This window comes from Dermacentor andersoni, chromosome 8 (genome assembly GCF_023375885.2).
Source record: "Dermacentor andersoni chromosome 8, qqDerAnde1_hic_scaffold, whole genome shotgun sequence".
In the NCBI taxonomy this organism is placed as follows: domain Eukaryota; kingdom Metazoa; phylum Arthropoda; class Arachnida; order Ixodida; family Ixodidae; genus Dermacentor; species Dermacentor andersoni.
This window is the reverse complement of record NC_092821.1, coordinates 102,849,021-102,865,881: the sequence shown is the minus strand read 5'-3', so window position 1 is coordinate 102,865,881 and position 16,861 is coordinate 102,849,021. Positions and strand designations below refer to the sequence as shown.

The 16,861-nt window shown below is 43.8% G+C and overlaps 1 protein-coding gene across 1 annotated transcript in view; it reads right to left on the bottom strand.

The window, feature by feature from the left end:
* Nucleotides 1-16,861, bottom strand: part of LOC129384353 (uncharacterized) — a 49,312-nt gene that overhangs the window by 17,570 nt on the left and 14,881 nt on the right. The window contains exons 3-4 of the mRNA XM_055069725.1: nt 3,590-3,681; nt 2,334-2,485 (exon numbers count right to left, since the gene is read on the bottom strand). Of these exons, the coding sequence (XP_054925700.1) occupies nt 2,334-2,485; nt 3,590-3,681 (244 nt within the window). The remainder of the gene's footprint in view (nt 1-2,333; nt 2,486-3,589; nt 3,682-16,861) is intronic.

The window sequence follows — 16,861 nt, the reverse complement described above, 5'->3', positions numbered from 1 at the left end:
GCCAATTAGATAACCGTTGGACGATTAGGGTTACAGAAAGGTACCAAGAGAAGGAAAACGCAATCGAGGACGACAAAAGACTAAGTGGAGCGACGAAATTAGGAAATTCGTGGGCGCTAGTTCGAATCGGTTGGCGCAGGACAGGAGTAATTGGAGATCGCAGGGAGAGGCTTCATCCTGCAGTGGACATAAAACCGGCTGATCATGATGATCATAAAGATGCATATGTCTCTCATGACATGGTAGGTGCATATGCAAGAAAGAGCAAACCGAAATTTGCTGGGGTGCATTTGCGGACTCAATTAAATGTGATACTCATAAACCCACCATTCTTTTGTCTTTTAGGAATGAAATGTTGTGGCCAAGATGGCTCCACTATTGGCTCTCATGAACAGTGAAGTAGGGAGATTATTTCAGAAAATTGTCTTGCAGCAGTGATTCATTATTACTTGTCGCTAAACGGGACCGTTTTTCTCACTGCTATCTTCATATAGGCTGAGTATCCAAATTTCAGAGATGCAATTGACGCCATGTTCGTGGTTTTTCCTATTGATACCCGCATATATTGATCTGAAAGGGGTCACAAGAAAGTTCGATATATAGGTAATTCAAAATATCAAATTAAAGTTTTATACAAAACTTGTCAAGAGGATTTTATCGCAGTTTGTGATACAGAATGATTCATTATTGTGGGTTTGATATATCCAGTTTGTACTGTGCATACATTATTTACCCTACCGCATATTAAATAGTGACACTCAAAGATAATCATATCACTTTAAACTGCCGCTCATGAGGCTGCAATGCTAATTTTGCTTATACGCTGAAAGTTGTTACATGCCTTCTAAGGAGTGTACTACCGAAAATATTTTCCAAGTTAGTTCATTATTCGCGGAGATTGTGGAAGTGCTGCACTAATTTTACCATCCTGCACCAAAACATACAGTTGAAGTGAAGTTGCTAAATTTAGCTGCATGTGGGTGTTCAGTGGCAACTACAAAGCCATCGCTGTATGATTATTAGCCTTGGAATACAAGCCTGAGCAATTACTTAAGCTTCGACATATTTGGTGTGCTTTCGGTGGAGAGAGAGCGAGTGAGTAACCTTTATAGTAAAGAGCACACAACTGCAGGTAACTCTTCTGCTCTGCAATGGGTGGTCCCCTCAGTTCAGCAGTCCAGTGACCTTAGCTGCCCTTCTCGCTCAATTGACCAAGTTGAGCTGGGCGGTCGAGTCTGAGCTGGACAGTGCTTGCTCCCATTGCCGTTTGGTAGGGTGTGTTATGGGTGTGACCTGTGGTATGCTTGCACAAGCCCATACTATGTGGTAAAGCGTTGCGCATTGGTCGCAGTGTGGGTATTTATAGGAATACAGCTTTTGGCGGAGCATTGTAGCATGGCCGCAGGGAAATAAAATTCTGTGCTAAACAATGTACTCAAAATGTTTCCCTGGTTTGCACACACGCCAAATACACAACGTACTACATAAGTAGGTTTGCTATGAAACTACTGATATCACTGATGTAGGGATGAATTAATTTTCACAAAGTAATTTTAGAAATCTTAGCAGATTTCTTTTCTTTTCAGAAAATGCTATGCAAGGTCTGTGTATCAATAATGGCTGTTATCAATTATTTCTCGGTGACTTCCACAACACACACATAGGCAGCTTAGTAACTGAATAACAGTTTGATAATTAAACTTAAAGATTAGTTGAACAACAAAAGGAAAGCGCATGAGCCTAGCAACATAAAATTCGTGCCATTAATGTAAAGCACTTTGCGATTATTTCGTTTAGGTGACATATACTTAATTCGATAATTTTTAGAACATAGTATATTTAATAAACAATAAAGCTATTGCTAGGATCTGAAGATTACTCTTTCATGCGGGTGCACCTTGGCAAAGGAGTCTTCTTAATCTTCTTGCACACATCTGCATGGTGTTCTGTACTCATGAAACACATGATTATACCACACTCCCATATTCCTGGTATGCCCCGTATCACCCTTACGGCCCGGCATCGCCCATGTGCCCCGCATCATCCATGTGCTGCCGTATCACCCGTAAGACACATACCTGATGTCCCACAACATCGTATCTACGCGTGCTAAATATATATATATATATATATATATATATATATATATATATATATATATATAATGGGAATTTTAGTAGTTTGTTGTGAGTGATCACTCGGGGTTTATGCCAGTCTTAGTGAAACTACCTTTCATAGTTATACACTGCACTGTCTCTGCATGGGAATACTCGGCCTTTTCAGGCTCTGGCTTGAGAACTTTGGGATGAAAATTGATGTGAGATTTCACTTACGAGACCTTCACCCACGTGTAGCAGTGCAGCGTCCTCTCACATCCGTTGTTATGTCTTGCTTGGAACCTAGACTTCACACATTCGCATCTAAGATTATTCCAATCGTCTAGGTTAATCATTTGTAGATGAATGTCCTGATAAGTTTGAAGAAACTTGGGAAAGAGAAATAAACATTGAAATGAAATGTAGTGACACATAATAACTCTGGGAGTACTCAAAGCTATTCACGACCACGTGTAATTAATCCTACTTAGATATTTGTGATAATTGAAATCTGATCCAAGTGGCGAAATTAGGTGCGTTTACGATTACAAACGGGCACACTTAGTGGAACAGGAACAGGAACTTGGTGGAACGGAACAGGAAATCTCTCATAAAGACGGACGCCCGCGGTGCGCTCTTGTAAAGGTTACAGTGAACTCTCGTCACCAAATACAGCGAGAGAATGATTGAATGCACCATTTAGTAAGTCACTGCTGACGTCTTTCACACTGCCAGCGAGAATGCCGTCGTCCTCCGTGGCGCCGTTCGGAAGTGCTCACCAGCAGAGTGTTGTGATTTGTGGATGTGTAGAATGTTTGTTCGAACACGGCTCTATCCGCAATAACGATTGCAGTGATTCCAAATGGTTTAGCTCACTGCAGTTTGAACCTGCTGAAGAAGTAAAAAAAGATAAAAGAAAGCCATAGGTTCATGTTACCACACCGAACATAATGCTAGGAGCGTTATATTCGGATTGGAAAACTTGAAAATGGAATTGAGGTATTCTCGTGGAAATATAGTATTGCCACAAATTAAACTATATTGAAGCAATAAGAAGTCATGCCATATTAGGCCCTTGCATTCCTAAGGGCCTAATATTGCATTCCTTGCATTCTTCTTGCTTTTTCTTTCTTACTTGCTTTTTGTTGTCTTTTCTTTTGTACATTCATGTTGGATGTAACCCACACCTGCTTGGGCCACCACATTGGCCTGCAGTATTTTTAAATAAATAAATAAATAAAAGGATGTGTTCTTCGTATTGAGAAAAATGTAGCATAATTTGGTGTTCACAGGTGCGGGTAATAACTAATGTGCAGTCGGGGGGTGCTGCAGGAAAAATACATATGTAAAATACGCGCGCTTGCCCCTGAAGACAAACAATAGTTTGATGCTCACTGCACCAGTGAGCTCAGTTTATTGTACTTCTCATGCTCGCGAATAATGATATAGTATGCAAACCTTAGCAGAACGAAATAATATTCGCGAATACTCACCGGCAAAACATCTTGTAAAGGTACCCGTGGAATTAAAGATTCTCCGTCAGGTTCTTGCTGCACGGTAGGGGTTTTGTGCTTCTGGTCACCGGCTGGACCCCATTATTCCATGCATGAAAGTCATGAGTTCACAGTTAGCTATAATAAACTTTACAGAAATTAATAATTTGAAGGAGTTGAGATAAATTACCTAAAATGTTCGTTAAAAGGAGAACGCTTAGTTCTCGCGTATAATTTTAAGTAGTCTTCTTTTCTATATTTAAGCTACTATCATTACGTGGTGGAGAGTTCTTGTATCATGAGGTGAAGAATGTCCCTTACACAAACATTTATTCAACGCTTGTATGCATAAAGTCACGTGAGCCAATGGTCCAAATCGGCGGACTCATCACTCTATGTAGGTATTTACCAGCTGAGACTGCCTTAATGGAAATTAAAGTGGATGAAAAAACAAGTTTTTTCATTCACTTTAATTTCCATTAATTTATCGTTTCTTCATTCATTTTATTAAGCACATGTAACTTCCCCTATGTCGTCCTTGGTGTCAATGTTTGTTGGCTTCTCATGATATAACTAATAAAAATTGGGCCCCTCGGTTAACCCCCTTTCTTCTCGTTTATTACATAACGAGGGTCTCGAATCCGGCAACATTGATGCCTTCAGGTAGCATATGACGGTTTATTGACCAGTTGCCTTCACCCAAAAAGATCGCGCTCTTGTGACGGCTGCGGCAACAAGGACGTTCCACGTCCGCCGCCAAGGTCTATGAGTGGTGGCGCTGGCTAACATTCCCAGGGTTTACTACTACACATAAAATACCCAAGAAAGTGGATGAGGAAACAGCGCCGCGGTAGCTCAAATGGTAGAGCATCGCACACGAAATGCGAAGGTTGTGGATTCGGTTACCACCCGCGGCAAGTTGTTTTTTCGTCCACTTTAATTTCCATTAATTTACCGTTTCTTCATTCCATTTATTAAGCACAATTAATTTCCCCTATGTTGTCCATGGTGTCAATGTTTGTTGGCTTCTCATGATATAACTCTACGGTAGTATTATATAAATATCGCAGATTGAGTTGTAACTTCAAACATCGTTCACCAACCAATATTTGGCGCATTAAATGTAGCCGTAAAAATCTGAATTTCTTCTCGAGGGATCATGTTTTTACGAAGCGCCTTTGAGACTTTTACCAAAAATCTAAAAATCTGAATTTCTTCTCGAGAGTTCATGTTTTTATGAAGCGCCTTTGAGACTTATACCAAAACAGCTCATGATTATCTTTTCTGTGCGATTCAATCGTCTCGGCACAAGGCCTACCTGGATACATCATCTTTTTATGAAGACCTTCTCTAAGTGAACTCTGGTACATCATTCCATTACCTCTTCTAAATATGTTGTTTCCTCCTTATCGACCGTCATAGCATTAGTGACATTCCTAGAGAAAAATTAACTGGAGTGAAACACTTCAACGAAGCATAAGCTGAATTATATCATGCTTGTGACCTTGCAAACGGTGGTGAATAAAATTGACATGAAGAGCAACAATACTTTGATTCCTTAAGGCACATCCTAAATAGCTGGACGCAGGACATATTTCAGGCCACTTTCCCGTAGCCTCGCTTGTGTAGCTGCGTATTGTGAATATTTACATAGTGCTACAATAACCTTTAGCAAAGGCACAATTGGATTCCCGCAGAACGTACTCACATGAACAGGAAGGGACGACGGGACGCACCATGCAGGGAACTGAATGCTTATTATTGATTTCCTGCACTTCTGATAGCGCAAGACAGCCAATGCTTGTTTTAGTAGTTTTTTTTTTCTTGTCATGCCGTTTATCCGTCTCTTAGCGTGATATATCGTTTTCCGTAAGTAGCCCTTTTATTCTTCTGGTATCAGTATCGACGGTGTAAATTTTTCGCGAGGTTTCTCGCTTTTCTCAATGGCTCTGGATTCTAAAATTTCGCGCGTCAGCTTGCATTTGCATTTGCTAAAACAGTGATGTGAAACTGAACGGTGCTATGTTGCTGGCGATAATGAAAAGCGAAATGCCCAGCGGGGATTCTTTCTAAAGATTCCGCATGCGCTCTTCTACTATTTTGGGAAAAAATAAAGGCAAGCTGACAGGCGAAATTTTACAAGTTATCGACATTGACAGAAGGGGGCAGTCATGCGTGAGTACACCACCTATACTACGAACAGAAAATAGAAAAGGGCTTCTTGTGCAAAGAAGATATTTCACCCTAAGAGACGGATAATCGGCATTATAAAAGAAAAAAAAATGAAGGAAGCATTGGCTGTCTAGTGTTATAAAAAGTGTAGGAAAGCAATAATAAACATTCACTTGCTAGTCCAGTGCATGTGGTCGTCCCTTTCTGTACTTGTGATTACGTTCCGCTTGTTGTGGTACGTGCAACCAACGAGCTCATGCAAAAACTGTTTTGAAGTAGTAAATGCGTCAGTATTATTATTACAATTAGTACAGTAATTAGGAGCAGGTCTCACTATCATGAGACCTTCTCTAATGAAATTGAAAATAGTGAAAAGTGCTGATTGTGACTACGGAACTTCCTCTTCTGCGCTGTACTGCTTAACAATAAAGTAACAGACTAATCACCATGAATCGCCGCAGGTGGAAAACGATCCTGCAACCTTCTCATGCGAAGGTTGTGGGATCGTTCTTTACACGCGGGAAGTTGTTTTTCATCCACTTTAATTTCCATTAATTTATCGCTTCTTTATTTCATTTATTAAGCGCAAGTAATTTCCCCTATCTTGTCCTTGGTGTCAGTGTTTGTTGCCTTCTTATGATACGACTAATAAAAATCGGGCCCCTTTGTTAACCCCCTTTCTTCTCGTTTATGACGTGAGTCTACACGGTGACTTGTTTAGCATGGAATCAATATTGCGCCACAAAGTCTTTGCATGGTCGAATCATATTATGTATGGGGCGTACACTGCTACGGCAGTCCTCTTTCGCCCCTTCGTACGAGCACTCTGCGCCATCTAGCGTCGCCGCTACCAAGCTTGTATGCGGCCTCGGACTTTCATGGGGCACGCCGGTACGTGCGAACGCTGGGAAATGCGCCACGTGGCAACCGCGCTCCTCTCTCCTACATTTTTTCTGAGACATCGCATGGCGTTGCCGAGAAGCCCACTATTAGCCTCCGAGACGAGAAGCGTGATGGGCCGGTTCCTCCAAAGGCTGAGAATTGTTCCCTCATTGCCACGCACCTGGTGGCGCATACTTTGTGAGCCAGGCAGTCGAGAGCTTCATTGAAGAGCGGCACATGCCGTTTATCTATTGCGCAGCTCGCAAAAACATTGGCGCGAAAGACTTTTATTGAAAATCGACACACATGTAGTGCATTTGTTAAGCAGCCTGCTAAAGCATCGAGTTGCTGTCTTTTGGAACCCTTGTGACGTGGTTTGATTCTGCTGAGCATCGAACAAATTTAGGGCGTCATTCGTCATTGTAGAGCGACAAATTAGCAATGGCACATACATAGCTGCGTAGGTTGTCATCAAGGACGCTCATTGAAGTATGGCACACACCTACTGTCACATACTTAGTGACCGAAGTCGGCAGCAAAGCAGTTCATTGACGAGTACCACAGACGAAGGGTGACATCCCCGGTGTTCCAAGCCATCGCAAAAGAGTTTATCTAAACAGTAGTACCAACGAAGTCCCTAATATGCAGCGACCCATTTGCCGCGACCCAAAGAGGTTCACTGGAGAGCGGTACTATGTACACATTGCTACATACTCAGTCACCCTAGTTGGACTTACGATTGGTCTGGAACCCTTCTTCCCTGAAAACAGCAGCCTAATGCACTAAAGATTTGACCATGGACGACCCAGTGACCCAGATGTGCCGGCCAAGTTTTAAAAACGCACATATAAAAACAGATAAACAGACAGTTCGCCCTCCAGAAAACTCCCGAAATACCTATGGATTCTAACGCTATGAACGAGCCTATACGAAATTTTACAATGGTGGTTACGACTCATTAGCGGCACTTTTTGGTTGCTCACCCATCCCAACTATAGACTACAACCTTGCCTCAAGGCACACCGCAGAGCGTAGGCCTCAAGCTGCTGAATGTCGCTCTCTATAGACTTCATTGGTTTGTGTTGCATGGTGCATGACCGTTCACTTGCAATTTGCTTCAGTTCTGGACTTTATGAGCGGGTTCACTATGTTTTCATTTGGTGATTCCAGCGAGTGCTCGTCAGCCTAATCTGCCTTCGACAAAAAATCCTCGACGCAATGTATGTGGTCCATGATGCTTTATGCTCCTCGGTGATCACTAAATGTGGCAAACATTCACGCCACATTCCGCATTTAGCGAACACAGAGTCGAGCGCTTTCGCGCATTTGGAGGCACCATGTCGCCGATACAGCCCCTCAGTGACGGCCCTTTCCTCCTTCCCAGGAGCTCTTAGCATAATGTTATTACCTGTTGTTTAGCAATGGTAGGAACGACATCGTTTACATACAGTAGTTCTTACCCGCCGCCATCCTAAGCAATTACTATTTCATGTACACGCATACTAGATTAACATACATTGAAGTGACCGCCGCAAGTTCTCCACATGGAGAGCCTATGTTCTGAGACTTCCAGGAGCGGGACCCTAAGTGTTCTAGGCGGACGCTCCTGCAGGTTGATGCCAGAATATAAACAATGTTTGTGAGGCTATCTCTTAAGTTTATCTTTTCCTTACCCATGAGGAATTTACGTAGTGATCTGTGCATTGCAACTTCTACGTAATATAGCCTTCGAGGTTATCGTATAGATGAATTTTGGAACTTTATGATGAACTTCTTGCTATCACTAATCTTCCTGGATAAGATTATTGTATTCTAATAGGTGCACTGAACAGTTCCGAGGGTAACGTCTGTTCGTAACCGAGGAGGCAGGTGACGCAGAGCAGGAACAGCTGGTTGCCCGAACGGCTCACACTCGTGCCAAGGACTGGCCATCCGGCTGGCCCGCTGGTTGCACAGCAGGTGTGGAAGAGACGATCTGGCTGGCCTTGTTCTTGTGCTTTTCTTCTTCATTCCAGTATATATATTCGCTAAAAATGAACAAATTTGATTCTACGGTATGGAAGAAATACGCCTCATTTAAATCAGGAATACTGCGAATTTTTACATGAAAGAAATCGCTGTACTTTTTTATCCCTAAAATGACTGCAATTTATATCAGTCCGAGTAATGCCTACCGTATCCTTCGTCGTGAATATATCGAACGTGCTCATTGACCTGATTGGGTCTGGATTCTTGCGATGTTCTGAAGTGTATAAATTAAAGACATGCTATTTTCTGCGCGCGATACGGGATTTTCATGGACGACATTATTACAACTGTATGCCCAAAAGAAAGAAATGCAATTTTTCTATGGCCACCCTCTCACTCTTACCCGGCGTGCTCTAACACCTAAAGTTATACAAATTATGATAATTAGAGTGGGAGGAATATTTTATTCTGATTTTTTTCTACGGTGCGGACATTCCTCATTTTAGAGCTGAGAATGTACCGCGCTCTTTTCGTAAATTTGGGCATAATTATAACAGCGACCGGTCATTTTTGAGATAGACTACTAAAAAGCCTAATCAAGACAATGAGAAGAAAGGGCGTAAACTAAGGGGCCCGATTTCTTTGTTAATCATATCTGAGAAGCCAACATTACTATAATTGAGCTACCAAGTCACGGGAGCTCAATTGGTGAGAGCATCACACGCGTAATGCGGGGACGTGGGATCGTTCCCCATCTGCGGCAAGTTGTTTTCTCATCCACTTTTTTTACAATTAATTTATTATTTCTTTTTTTGAACTAGCAAGTGCAAGAAATTTCCCCTATGTTTTCTTTGGTGTCTTTGATGGCTTCTCATGATATGATTATTGAAAGAAATCGGGCCTCCCAGTTAACCCCCCTTTCATCTCGTTCTTTTATAACGAGGGTCTCAAATCCGGCAACACTGACGCCTTCAGGTTGCACCTGCCGGTTCATTCACCTGTCGCCTTCCCTCAGCAAGATCACGCACTCGTGACCCCTGCGGCAGAAAGGATGTTCCACACCGTTCGCCAAGTCTGTGAGTGGTGGCAAATCTTACTTGATTGGTCGATAACTCCGACAAACCTATTTAGTACACAATTACCACACAAATGAGGCGTGATCAACTACACAACAATGTATCCTTATTTTTTTCAAGAGCTATATTATAGCAACATTCTAAAGCGAAGTCATTCGATGCCCCATTACTCAGAAATCCGTCGATGTTGGTGTGACCAAAAGATGCTACCGAAAATGACCGACAAGTAAAACACGTCAAAGTAAAACCCGTCAAATTTCTCAGGGAAGTTCCTCTGAACAAAGTAAATAAATGGCTTTGAAAGGGAAATTATGTGCATTTCGGTCAGTGTGGGAATCGAGCCCGGGCCTCCGGTGGGCGAGTCGAGCACGATTCTCGGGTGCTATGTCGGCTCCACTGTTCTGCCTGGCTAAAGGTGCCAACTTGCACGTGGGTCATTAGGCATGTGATGGCACAACCAATGGATAAAAGGTGGTATTCGTCATGAATGCATAAAATGGGCGCGTCGATGACATTCCGAAGTCTACAAGTGGTAAACGCTTTTGCATTCCCAAACGTAAGTAGTCTTTGATGTCTGTGGCGAATTCTTGCGACAAATATATTAAAACTGATGTTTCCGTTAATAAGAATTTATATATTACAAGTTATTTAGGTGACCTACAAAGGGGGAATATTAGTTATAACTTGAACGCTCGTTTCCTCTATTGGGGAAAGAATGGAAGCGAAAAAACATGTTGACGGTCCATTTAACCCTGTGCAAAATTCAACACTCCTATATATACAATATATTATCCATATGCATGGACACCCACATTGGGCTTATTATTTCATAAACCATAACATTTTTTTCCTTTGCGAGCCTACAGTACCTAACCATTTTTATAAAACATGGGCAACGACATGGCTAAGATGCTATTTTGCAATCTACATACAAGTGGGTACGCAGTACGAAAAAGCTACTCATAGCCGGTACTTCTGTTGTCATGCAAAATGTGTTGTATCGGGAAAAGAAATGCCTAATAGGAAATTATACATCACGGATTCGATTCGCATGTTTGAATTTGCTCACTGCACAGGGGGCATCGTACATACAGATGGGTTGTAATACCGCAGGTAGGCATTTCTTTCATCGATTCCTTATAAAACACTGTTTTCAAATAATGTGTACCAGTGCTTAGCGACAGCGTTTACAATAGAACTCGTGTCCGGAATCAGTAACACATAGATGTCATAAATTTAAATGATATTTCCTACAATCCCTTCATAATGAAATAGTATAGGCAAGAATATTGTTACCAAAGGGTGAAAGGAGAGAGAGAAGAAGAAGAAGATCGCGAGACGCTGGCGGCTGCGTATTGTTAATAGTCAGCCATTTTAAACGAATTGACTCTCCTTGTATATACATTGTAAATACAGTTTTATACTCACAACAATCCCGTAACATATCGATGGAAGGGGCGGGGTACCACGGCTGGAAATGGAGCTCCGTCGTGGACGTCGCATCACCGTCCTCACCGTGAATGACGGTACGCTACGTGACGATCGTACGCTACGTCACTGTCCCCTTCGGTTGTGGTTGTGCAACCCAAGGATCCCGGAACTTTCTGCGGGACTGATGGCGCCGACGTTGAAGAGCGGGTGGCTATGTACGAACGTGTGAGTGGAATGTACAGATGGGACCCTACGCTTATGCAAGGGAACTTGTTGTTCTACCTAAGACGCACAGCAAACGTGTGGTTCGAAAACCATGAAGAGGAGCTGACCAGCTGGGACAAATGCAAAGAGAAATAAACAAAGCTGTTTGGCAAACCAGCCGGCCGTAAAATTGCCGCAAAGCAGGAACTGGCTTCTCGTTCCCAATCCCCCACAGAGTCCGATGTTTCGTATATCCACGACGTGCTCGCGCTTTGTGGTAAAGCCGATCACGACATGACAGATGCTGGATGGTAGGGCATGTGCTCACGGGGAATTGCTGACGACACCTCTAATCTGCTCATGTGCAAAAGCTGCTCCACAGCTAAAGCTACCATCAAAGAGTGCCGACGATTCGAGCAGGCCAAAAGGCGACGCGTCCTGCACCCATTAAAAGACTTCCAAATACTGCTGCAACGTCGATGTGTGAAGTTCAGCCCGCACAGCAGCATGCGTCACCATCAGAGGATGTTGTTCGAATCGTTCGACGTGAAGTCGACGCGATGACTCCCGCAGCTTTCTGTTCGCGTTTACTTGATGCTACCCCTTGTTCAGTTGCCCTTATATGAGCCATCGTTCGACAGGAACTTGAAATCTTTGGCCTACATTCAGTCTGTGCTGTCACCAACCCTAGAGCCAATGAACGCCCTTCTACTATTTTCGCTCCACCGCGACGCTTCTCCCCGCGTTATCGTGACCCGACTGAGTGGAGAACCGCGGACTACCAGCCGATATGTTACACCTGCCGCCGCATTGGCCATGTCGCCAGATGCTGTTGCAACTCGTGGCCCTCAAGACCTCGCAGGCCGACCAACCTGAGACGTGTTAATGGAAATGCCCGCAATGTTTCGCCCACCGCGGACAGTGGGGACGGCGGTGACAACTATGCTGGGAACACGTGGTACAATCGCTCACCATCGTTACGTGGACACCAGTCTCGTTCACTGCCAACACGTCGCCCATCTTCCCATTCACCACAGCCACGTCGCCTTTCATCGCACGTGGCTTTTGGCCGCACCCTTCCGAAAACTAAGAAATGCAGCCCTCGGAGGTGGTGCTGCATTGCACACTACTGCAGCAAATCCTCTGTCCGTGCTCACAAAGAGAAGTGTAATTGACGTTAAAATAGACGGCTTACCTGTAGAAGCACTCGTCGACACTGGAGCCCACGTGTCTGTGATGAGTGCAAGCGTACAAAGACGTTTAAAGAAGGTCCTCATCCGAGCAGCTGCCCGAGTGCTTCGTGTGGCCGATGGCGGCGTGCTGGTTGTACTTGGAATGTGTACGGCGAGTATATGTACAGCTGGCCGCCATACTTCTGTTCTCTTTACTGTGATCGACAACAGCCCCCACGCCATTATCCTGGGATTGGATTTTTTCTCCCATCATTCCACTCTCATCCACTGCGCAACCGGCGTTCTTCAGTTGGAACTGCCTCAAGTCGCCGATGCTCCGAGCACCGCTCCGTCGGACTTGTGTTCACTTCAAGGTGTGCATCTGTCAGCTGAGGCAGTCACTTACGTCACCTTGACCGCACAACCACAGATTCCCGACGGTGAATATGTCCTTCGCCCCATCATCGACGTGCTTTTAAACTGGAACGTTGCTCTTCCATATACGCTGTTGGCGATTACTGTTAACCGCGTCGTTCTGCCGCTTCTAAATTTCAGCCTGTGCTCTCAAGTGCTTCCAGCCGGCATGTTCTAGGCCAAAGTTTCTAATACTTCTGACTTTGACATTGAAATTCTGAATGCCGAGAGCGGTTTCTTAGCACCCGTTGCGGCTCACAGATGTGCTTCCCTAACGGATGATTTGGCGAAGATGATTGCACCTGACTTCACCTCTGCACAGGCCATGGCCATACGTCACCTCCTCGAATGGTACTTTGACATTTTTGATTTCGGCGACAAGCCTTTAGGACAAACATCTGTTCACCACAGTATCAACACTGGAGACACGAATCCTATTCGTCTGCGTCCCTATCGTGAATCGCCTGCTGAACATCGAGTATTCCAATCAGAAGTGGACAAAATGTTCCGCAAAGGGGTCATCGAACAATCAGCCAGCCCTTTAGCTTTGCCTGTCGTACTTGTGAAAAAAGAAAGATGGTACCTGGAGTTTTTGTGTCGATTATTGCCATTTAAACAAGACCACCAGAAAAGACGTATACCCACTACAACGCATCAATGACGCCTTGGACTGCATGCGCGGAGCTAAATAGTTCTTGTCCACCGATCTTCGATCCGGAAACTGGCAGATTTCCATTGATAAATTCGACCACGAGAAGCCGGCCTTCATCACGCCGGATGGCTTATATCAGTTCAAAGTCATGCCCTTGGTCCTATGCAATGCTACTGCGACATTTTTACGTATAATGGACTCTCTTCTGCAAGGGTCAAATGGACCACCTGTCTCTGTTACCTTGATGACGTTATTGTTTTTTTTCTCCCCCGTTCGGCAGCCACCTTACTCGTCTCGCTGCCATTATTGCGGTCTTCCGAAAAGCCGGCCTTCAACTGAACTCCACGAAGTGTCATTTCGGGCGCGATCAGACTACTGTTTTGGGACAGCTCGTTGACGCATCCGGTGTCCAACCACAACCGGAAAAATTTCGTGCCGTACGCAGTTTCCCTGTGCCACTTTCTGCTTCTGACGTGCGCTGCTTCGTCGGCCTGTGTTCCTACTTTCGCCGTTTCGTCAAAAACTTCGCCGACGTTGTTCGGCCTTTGACAGATCTTCTAAAGGAGAACACGCCGTTCTCATGGGGCCCTGAGCAAGCTCACGCGCTCGCATCTCTCATCAGGTTCCTGACTACTCCTCCCAGACTACCCCTCCCATACTTGCCTGAACCGATCGCTCACAGAGATGCTGTCCATGTACGTTTTCAACGATCACCGCGACTGGGACGCCACGCTGGCCTACGTGACATTCGAGCATAACTCGCCCGACATGACATCGCGGGATATTCATTCTTTTATTTTTTGTATGGTCGTCACGCCACTTTGCCCTTTGACACCACCCCACCTTGTGTGGCCCGTGTTGCTACTGAGTACGCTCGTGAAGTCATCTATCGCGCTGACATGGCGCGTCGTCACCCGATCTCGCTTATTCGCCTCGCAGCATCTGCACAAATAGCGTTACGATCGATCCTATCGCGATGTTCCGTTCGCCCCGGCTACTTGGGTGCTGCTTTGGTCACCAACTCGTCGGGTTTGCCTGTCCCAGAAGCTTCTCTCTCACTACACAGGGCCTTATCAAGTCCTACGTCAAGTTAACGACGTCAATTACGAGGTCACGCTGTTACAGTTTCCTTACCCTCCTGTCCGCCGCCTGTTGACGTCGTGCATGTTTCGCTGCTGAAACCATACTTTGCTCGCAGTTATTCGCCTACCATTCGCCTATACGGTGCTACCCGGAGGTCCAGTTATGGAAATGGGAAAGAAGACAGAGAGGACGAAGAAGATCGCGAGACGCTGGCTGCTGCGTGTTGTTACTAGTCACCCATTTTAACCCAATTGACTCTCCTTGTATATACATTGTAAATGCAGTTTTATACTCCCAACATCCCCGTAACAATATGTTGTGATGTTCTATAATATCATGCCTTTATTGTCTTCAATTTTATGTAATTCCCCCCACTGTAATGCCTATTTAAGGCGCTTGGCTACTCTGGTAAATAAATAAATAAATTATTATTGGTTCTACTGCCATCCTATTTGTTAAAATATATTCTTGAATAGAATAGAATAGACATGGTTACATGCGTGTATTCATGACTCGGAGTTTACACCGCCAGGTTACGTCAGCGTGCGAAATGATCGCCATAATCAAAGAGGTGGTGGTGTTGCATTGCTTTTTCGCTCGGATTTCAAATTCAAAGTCCTCTTCTCTCCGCTAGACACAGAATCAGTCTGCTGTAGACTTTACTACGGTAAACAATTCTTAAACAAATGCGTCTTCTATCGTCCCCCTAATAGTTCTTGGAAACTGTTGACAACCTCGACCATCTTTTACTGCAAGAGAATTTAGCTTCCTCAAATTTCGTCTTACTGGGTGATATTAATGTTCCCGGAATTGACTGGACGTCTCTCTCACTGTTTGATCATGGTAATGCATTAAAAAGGAAATTTGTTGAATTCTCGTTATCTCTTGGCTTAAAGCAGGTCGTTCACAATCCCACGCATGGTGACGCAGTACTGGATTTGATTTTTCTCACGACTGACTTTTGCCAAGACGGGTTACACGTACGAACCAGCCACAATCCATAACCAAAGTTTTACGCTTGTTCTATCAAAATTTATTCTATCATGTTCACTTGCCGAAACTGCTCAAGTCTAACCCCCGTAAATTCTGGTCTTTCATATCTCCTGCCTCTTCTTCTTCCACATCTTTTAAAATCAACAACAGTGTTGTTCACGATCCATTAAAGATTTCAGAAGCGTTTAATACATATTTTCACTCAGTATTCGCCTCTGATAGTTCCAGTCGTTCAACATTTGCAACTAACGATTCATATGCAATTGATGATATGAACACTAGCCTAGAATGTGTTTTGAATCTCATACTAAACTGAGATACTAAAAAACCAGCCGGCCCTAATGGAATTCCGAATTCCTTTTTAGTATGATTCTCGCTATGAACATCTAAATATCGGTTCATTATATGTCAGAAGCCCCTTAATAGTGGCGTTGTGCCTTCTTCCCGGAAAAGAGCTAAAGTACTGCCTTTATATAAATCTGGTGACAGGCAGCTTTTATCTAACTATAGGCCTATTTCTTTAAGTGCAACCTGATGTAAAATACTAGAACACATAATCTATAAGCATATAATACTGTTCCTCGAAAATAATAACCTATTGAACAGCTTTAAGCACGGCTTCAGGCGTGGTTTTAGCACTGTAACACAACTTACAGAGTTCACTCATGACCTTTCCCATAACATCGACTTAGGTAATCAGATTGACACCATTTTCATTGACTTTAGCAAAGCTTTTGACACTGTACTACATTATGAATTGCTTTTGAAACTCCACAATATTCTAAATAACCCTCAGTTAGTGTCTTGGATTTCCAGTTTCCTTTCTTTGCGTTCCCAATTCGTATGCTATGATTCTGCGGATTCGTCTGTAGTCGACGTCACCTCAGGAGTCCCACAGGGATCCGTACTTGGCCCTCTACTATTTTTATTGTTAATTAACGACCTTCAGACAAAGTTACTTCAGAAATACGCCTCTATGCAGATGATTGTGTTATGTACAGCCCAGTTGACTCACTCGCTGATCATCAGCGCCTTAAAGATTCGTTTGTTTCATTTCGTGACTTGTGTGCTACTTAGAAAATGAGTATAAATTTTGATAAAACTCTTATGTCTTTTACTAACAGACACATGCCCGTATATTATGATTATATATGCAACGGTGTACCACTAACACGAGTTTTTCAATACGAATATTTAGGCGTTATTTTTACACCCACCTTGTCTT